Source organism: Merops nubicus, unplaced genomic scaffold, assembly GCF_000691845.1.
Source record: "Merops nubicus isolate BGI_N331 unplaced genomic scaffold, ASM69184v1 scaffold22375, whole genome shotgun sequence".
Taxonomy (NCBI): Eukaryota; Metazoa; Chordata; class Aves; order Coraciiformes; family Meropidae; genus Merops; species Merops nubicus.
In genome coordinates, this window is record NW_008610598.1 from 55,505 (window position 1) to 63,600 (window position 8,096).

Here is an 8,096-nt window from a genome sequence, read left to right on the forward strand (position 1 = left end):
GTCTTGTTTTTATCAGTTTAAACAAGTTTTCTCCCAAATACATGACAGGTAGCTTGATACAGAAGTATAAGGGATTGAATACAGGGAATATGAACTTAGAAAATCAGGACTATAATATCTTTCTTTCATAATACCATTTAATTTTCAGTCTTATTGTTCAGGAAATGAAAGGAAAATTGTATTTTCCCCTGTTTTACTCATCTAGAAACCGAAGGAAGAGTAAATTCTGTTGTCAAAGGCTTAAAACAATATATGTTCAAGCACTTCATTCATGAACACTCAGAACAGCAAAACTCTATTCATCTTAAAGCTGAATCCTCAGTATGAATTAACATGGCAGCACTATCAAGTGTTAAGTGCAGTGGAAAAGATCCTACCTTCAGAGAGAAGATCTAAATACCTTTTTTAAAAGTTATTTAAGGTGTTTAAGCAATAATATTGAAATTACACCATAACACAAAAAGAGACAGAAAGAACCATGTTGGAGGAATGGTCCAGACCTCCCAGTGTCTTGTTCAGCGCTGGCTGATGATGTGTAGGGTAAAGTGTAATGAAAAAAGTATGTCATGATATAACCATGTAATGGTACTGCTCAGAAGTCACCCAGACTACCTGGATTTTCAGACCAGGGATTTCTTGAACTACAGCCTTATTTATTTATTTATTTATTTAGTTAGCTAGTTAGTTAGTTAGTTAACAGCTACTTTTCTACATTAATTTGCCCAGTCACACTTTCAATTCTTTCAGTATTTGTTGTAAGAGCACTAAGGAAACATTCCCTGAGCCCTTCCCTTAGTAAATTCGCAGGGCAAATTAGAAAATAATTCTGATGAGTTATAAAATAATGGGAAAAATGAGATTGATACAAGGAAATCCTGAAGCCAAGAACTTGATAAGTCCTACTGGTACTTAAGTGCTTATTCATAAAATATACACTGAGTATACCTTTTGGATATTGGTAGCATTTTATATGTCAGACAGGATTCAGATGCATGGCATAAATTGCTATCTCATTTAATTTTAGTCAAATTTCCCTGGAGTAAAAAGCAATGGTTACTGTTTCCATTTTGTGCAAATTTATTTAGTTTTCATTTTTGAATCTAACAATTAAATACAAGATCTAACCTTTTAATCTCGAACCCTTGACTGAATGTTGGTTGACACCCCATAATTTTTTTGTGACCTATGCCAGCCACAGAATACTCTGCTTCATATGCTGACATTTAAACCAGAAACCACTATTCTGAACAATGGTTTACATACATTAGAATTTAATAAAAATTTTTGATTTCTTTAATTTACTAATTTAACTTATCTATTATTTAACTGTTGCACTCGCAGGCCCTCACCAGGACCAAGACCTTGCTCTGGTGGGTGCTGTACAAACATAAAGAAAAAACCCACCTTTCTAAAGGACTTAACAGTGTAAGCCAAGAGACAACAGATGGCTGCAGACACACATATGGGGAGGACATGGAAACAATACGGCTGTATTAGTCAGTCTTATTGACATGGCTCCAGCATGTTAGCAACTAACTGTTGTTAACAGAAAGGTGGAATTCTTAGGAGCTATTTATGTTTTTTTCCATAAAGCATTTGCTTTGCAGATGTTTAGAGAAAGTTTCTCCTGCATGGAAGGGGAAGAAGAAGATCAGATACAAGTTCATCAGGCATATCAGAGTCAGGGATGGAATATGCATTGCTGCTTTTATCTTGAAAATTTTTCTGCTTGTGAAATGTTTGCATGAATTGGAATAATTTCAGATATTAATGTATTACCGTGGGAGGACACAAAGTCCAGATACTGCCTTTGGGTATTAGCTCCTGAAGAAGCAGAGGTTATGTACTGAGCTCCTGTGCTGAATCATGACCTGTCAATGTGTCTGCGTCCCTGTGCTAGCTGAAGTATCTCCATGCTCAATATATTTCCAAACACACCTGACTCATGTTTTGTGTTTTTCACATCTTCACTGCTGCCATTTTTAAATTATTTTGAATATACTTTCATCAATGTTAAGCATTTTAAGCACAATACTTTCATATAAATCCTACAAACTTTTATTTTGCTCCTTTGGACTGCATGCACAGTGAAATGGAGTTATGTTTTTATTTTACACCATTTTAACTCCTGATCACATTTTTGTTCTACACCATTTTAACTCAGGCTGCTTCTACAGTCCCAGGGTGGTTTGAGGTAGCTTAAACAGTAATGTCTGTCTTTCCTTTTTTCCTTTTCTTTAAACTCTTGTAATTACACTGTGTAACGCTAGTGGGCATAGTTGCTAAAAGTAGCAAATAGGACTTTATACTTGATGGTAGTTATATATTTATTTCAGTGCTTTCTCAAATCAGAATCCTTAAAGAACAAACTGGTTCTCTGTCAGATTAGTAAAGGAAATGGTGGTGTGGTTATCTACCTTAAAGAAGGAGAAGGGGAATAAAAAAATCTACAGAAGCATACTTTTTTCTCTCTATTCTGCCTCATGAGTACTTTTACCTGTTGCTTTTCAACACAGAAACTTTGCTCTCTGGTAGTACTGTATGTCTCAAAATACATCAAGGAATATCAGAGTAAGCACAAATGAATTAGGTAAAAAGTAATCCTAGAAGTCTAGGTTCAAAATGCAGTGCTGTCAAAGTTAAAACATTTCAGGACACAATGCATCCTATTCTGGTCAACGAAATAAATCCAGAAGAATAATTACCTATTGTAAAACCTGAAACAGAACTACTACTGAACAATCTTCATTGGACATATGTCTGTAACAACCCTCTGAAAGGGTTGGGGGGAGGAATGGGACTGAGAAAAATAAGAAAATAAAATGAAGGATGAAGGAAAGGTCAACAAAATATCCATTGGGACTCCTAGGGGCCAAGCTAAATCAAAAAAAAAAAATAAAAAAAATTTGTTCTGAGGGCTCTGATTGAAAACAAGTATCAAAAAAAAGGAATTTTATAATACAGAAAAAAATGTACAACTAGGATGAGAGGAAGATGAATTTGCCAGTAAGTTAAAATGCTAGAAGGCATTCACCTGCAAAAGCACATATTTTTGGGCATCAGTACAACCCTGACTTCCTCTGTGTACTTTCAGGAACACAGGGGATTTTCCCAGAATGACAAAATGGCTTAGGCTGGAAGCGACCTCAGAGATCATCTAACCCAACCTCTCTGCCACAGGCAGGGATGCTTCCCAGCCAGACTTGGTTGCTTAAGGCCTCATCCAACCTGGCCTTGAACACCTCCAGGGTGGGACATCCACAACCTCTCTGGGATGGCATAACACAATGGTTTCTCAAGCTATGCACATGTAAACAGAACCAACCGATGATTGGTAAAGGATTAAATGAATAAACAAAAATGTCAGACTTTTTGTACTGACACCCTCCAGTCCCAAAACAGTGAACAAAATCCAGCAAAACTGAGAGTTGCAACTGATTCAAAATAGCTGATGACCCAGCAACCCTCTCTTTCACCATTCAAATTTCTAACACTCTAGAGTTAGCATTGTTCAAGGAGACCCATCCTTTTTAAATGCAAGAAACATTATGAGTTTTTCACTCTTACTGAATTTGAAGATGGGTGAAATATATATACATGTGTATTTTAATGCATTATGTATTTGTAGCTTTTCTGAAATAAAAAAAAAGTAAGAATTTGTGCTTAGCTATTTCTCCTCTTCTTCCAAACTAGAATAACCCTCTAGTCTTCTTCCTGGCACTTCAGTTTTATGTGGACAGCAAAATAAAAAATATTTACTTATAATCAATATATATTTAAAATCTCAGTTAAGAAGATTAGTGCCTTTGAGGCAAAATATCTGTTTCATTGTGTTGATATATAATTATCTATTTATTTGATTTATTATCACTTAAAACAAAGTTCAAAATATTTACATATAGTGACATTTGGAAGAAAGTGAAAGATGGAGTCTCAGAGGATCTCCCTAGCCCTCTGACAGATCCATTTCCTTTCAATTAAAACCCTGAAAATAGCTGAAACTCTGGCTCACAGCTTCTAAACACCAAGTCCCGCTGCAGAATTTCCATCCTGAACAGTTTAAAGTCAATTTGCCAGTGTTGCACGGTTGGAGTCAGCTTAGTTTGCCACGTCCCACCTTGCCTGGAGATGTTGGTGACAAAGGACCATGGGCTTGGACGTTTTCCAAAGCAGTTCCCACCGCTGAACCTATTACTGGAACAGCTTCCAGGTGCAGCAGCCTCACTGTTGCAGAGCTAGAAACCAGTAACTGTGCTACTGAAGCATGAGCAGGACTTACTTTCATCTAATTGGCATGCATTTTCCTCTTAAAAATACTTCTCTCCTATGCTCAGATTATCTCTCCTTAGCAGGAACATGCAGAAGGATAAACATGAATAATGGAGGAAGCTCTTGCCTAGAGACAATCAAAGTAGGGAGGGAATGAAACCTCTTTTCAAGCAGACAAGGCAGGCAAGACTTACCTACCTGCTGCCTGCACACATTCACCTGCTGGCACTGCACTGTGGGACTGCCAAGAGACAGTTTAAGAACAAAAAACATAAAAAGTTGGGAGATCTATGGAAAGCAAAAGATTGTGCATAACTGATTGTGGATGGGCAGCCACTGAACAACTGACAAAAATGGTAGTGTTACACTTGGTAAGAGAACAGATAATAGAAAGAGCTGTAGGGTAACAGAAATTATTCCTTTAAACAGAAGTGCTGATAAAAGGTTTCTCTCAGTGCTGTTGTTGATCTTTGGTGACTTAATCATATTGGAATATTTCCTCATAAATAACAAAACAGATATTAATTTAGATGGTGTGACCGTGAGAATTATGGAAATAGCTATAAATAAATCCATAGGTGAATGAGAATCCCGTTTCCTCCATTATGTTTCAGCACCACATCTGAATTTCTGCCTCTCTGGTACATATGTTGCTGGCCTTTATGACTGCATAAACTCACTGGGGCAAATGTTAAGAAAAATGTGAGCAGGGCAAAACCCCCACCATTTTATGATTTTTGAACTCTCTGGAACAATGAGGTAAGTATTCTGGAATGCATATGAATACGAATATGTTGTGATTAATATATAGACACTCTGCAATAAATAAAGTTCATGCTCAATGAACTTCATGCTTCAATATTACAATCCTAAAGTATTTGGGTGAATATTACTGATATGGTTGATTAGGTGTGATGTACTTACGTCATTATGCTTCTGAATTTTGCTGTCTGAATAAGTGATGTAATATACACACAGCTTAACATACACACAGTCCTTTATCAAGGATTCTCACAGCATACCCTTTGTTATACTCAGTTAAATTTTAAGCATCAGTTGCCAAAAAGTTTCACCAGCCTCTTCTCTGTTCAGGCTTGATGTATGTGACCTTTGATATGATTCCTATCCTGTGCTGGACCTTATTATTTAGGGTTTTTAGAATCTCTGATTACATTGTTCAGAGTTTAAGGAGGGTGAAACTTAAATATAGTGATTATGAAGGAACTGTAAATATACACCATTTCTACTACACTGTTAAACGAACATTAGTACAAGTTTTGTTTTTATAGGGAAGGATTTGATTTAGCCAAACACAGACAAAAATAAGAATCAAGCTATTAAACACATGCCTACAATTTATTTCGGTGGGAAAAACAATCTTCCAAACACAGAATCGCTTTCCACTCAAAAATCCCCTCCAATGAAAACAATAGTCTGATTTAAAGAGCTGTTTCTCATCCATGTGCATGTTTTTGTTGAGAGTTCAGTGCAGGTCTCTCAGCTCTACAAAGAAATGGACAGTAATTTTGTGGTGTTATCTTAAAAAAGGAGGATGAAGAGATGAGATTTCCACTAAAAAGAAAAAAAGTCTGCTCAAACCATCAACATAGACCCTCAGATACATTTTCCTCTGCCACTGGGATGCTGAAACATTAAATTAATGATTAATGTATGGGAAAAGTATGCACAGAGCCAGGTCCTGTACCTGCTGCTGCTGGTAACATGACTGCTGTGGAGTGAAGGATCACACTTCCTGGCTCCTAAGTCACTTTGATCCTTTTGTAAACATAGCTGATAATCTCATTCATTCATGATTTTGGCATCTTTCAAATTCTCCCTGACTGCTTTAAAGGACTACCCAATAATTTTAAAAGTTCTTAGTGCCTTCTTTCAAATGATATCATTCAATGTTGCTTCTGTGCAGAAGTTACTGGCAAGTATAATTCAGCTGCACATATCTGAATTTCTTGTACCAGAGAAAGACAACAGTTTACCTTGGTTTTTTTACAATCTGCCAAATGGCCCCACAGATCTGTTCGGTATACATGTTTATTGCTCATAATATGACAGAAAAAGCATTGCAGAGCCACTTGGGCTTTTATTCATCTTTTGTTCTAAGCAATTAACTTCCTGTTTTTATCACAGTACAGTTTCTTTTCCCTGAAATGAGTCACTCCAAAAAGATAAGGAGCATTAGGATTCAAAGCTGACACTCATGCATACAGCTGTCGTTTTACTAAATTATATGAAATTTGCAAGTATTTCTAATAAAAAACTGTAAAAGGCAGCTTATTTTTCCCTATACTGTTCTCGGCTCTTTCACTTGAGCTACACCATGTTGGATGGACCTGAGGAAGGAAACAGAGAAAAGAATCACACTTCCTATGTATCTCAGGGGTCATGTGACATGGCAGCATCTCAGATTTAATATTCTTTTCATCTATCTCTTAAATCAGACAAGCACTGAAGTACTACATAAAGTGCATTTTTCAGGTGTCTTAATTAGCCTGTCACATTGGAATAAGGAAGTCCAATGTCCTCCAGCATTAACTGCAGTTAAACATTAAGGCACTGAGGTTCGTTAAACTTAATGGCACTGAGAAGAATCATCATGTCTTTAACTTTAGGCCTAACAAATACAATACACTGATCAAAGAACTGGCTGTTGTACAGAGATGTTAATTTACTCTGGGCACATTTTATGATGCTTAACTAAAAAAGGACGTTTTAACACAGCATTTGTATTTTCAAATAAATGTTTGGATTTGGTAAGTATGGACTGACAAGTACTTTGCTTAAACCCTTTTAAAGAGATTTGAAAAATAATAATCAGGGCAAAGATATATGGGAATTAAAGAAGTCTCCAAGATGTGTACCATGCACAAAAGGCATGCTCTTCTTCAAAGGAATTTTTGCATGTGTGGTGTTTTTTTGTGTGTGGTTGTCTAGTATTTATTTCGTTATCTCCTTGACTTTTGCGTAACACTTCTGCTTGAATAAAACTGTCAAGTTTGTATGCTTAAAATCAGGTTTCTAAATCAGAAGAGCAGATGCCTATTTAATTGAAAATATTGCCATACATTAATTTTCTAACCCGTAGGGGTACTCATAACTAACTTCAAATCAGTCAGACTAGCTATGTAAATCACAGCCAGTAACAGTTGCTTATACCTGCTTGTGGGGACAATAGCATATGTTGTCAAATTTGATTTAATTAAAAAGTCTGTGCAATCAGAACCAGCGTGACGCATGACACTTTTGCTCAGTATTGTTTTGCTAAGAGATGAACATGCTGATTGACCATGCTTCTAAATTATTTTAGTAAAGAAAATTAGCTGCTTCAGATTTTCCTTAGAAATGTTTCCTCCTTAGGAATTTTTTAACTAACATATTTTCCAAATGGGTAATTTGTTTTTTCTTAACTTGAAACCTTTTATGTAGAAATTTAGCTATTAGAATACAGTTTCTTCAAATAAAAACTTTCTTTTCAGTCAAAACCACCTTTATCCTGTGGTTTATTAATTTTATTTTTTTTAATTAAAGTTTTAAAAAATGTTTATATTGTTTGACTCAAAGTTCCTTCTCTGGCACAACTCTGTGGCTGAAAGCAATATACAGAATATTCTGCCAGAAATTAAGACCAGCCAACCAATGTCTAAGCAGCTTCAGTATTTGCCAAAAAAAGGGGTAGACTGTCCTTAATGGTTGCTGGAAATGTAAATGAAACACAATGAGAAAGTGCACCCAATTTCCAACTCTGCTGAAAAGGAGAGGGCAGTAGGCAGGCTACGAGAGGAAATTTTCTAGGACTTTATTTCAACAGGACT

The 8,096-nt window shown here is 36.1% G+C and overlaps 1 protein-coding gene across 1 annotated transcript in view; it reads right to left on the reverse strand.

Annotated features, from left to right (window-relative positions):
• The window catches only part of LOC103773591 (TBC1 domain family member 5-like), a gene marked incomplete at its 5' end in the record, with an annotated part of 43,019 nt that overhangs the window by 31,404 nt on the left and 3,519 nt on the right, over positions 1-8,096 (reverse strand). The window contains one exon of the mRNA XM_008940969.1: positions 4,468-4,510. Coding sequence (XP_008939217.1) covers positions 4,468-4,510 — 43 coding nt within the window. The remainder of the gene's footprint in view (positions 1-4,467; positions 4,511-8,096) is intronic.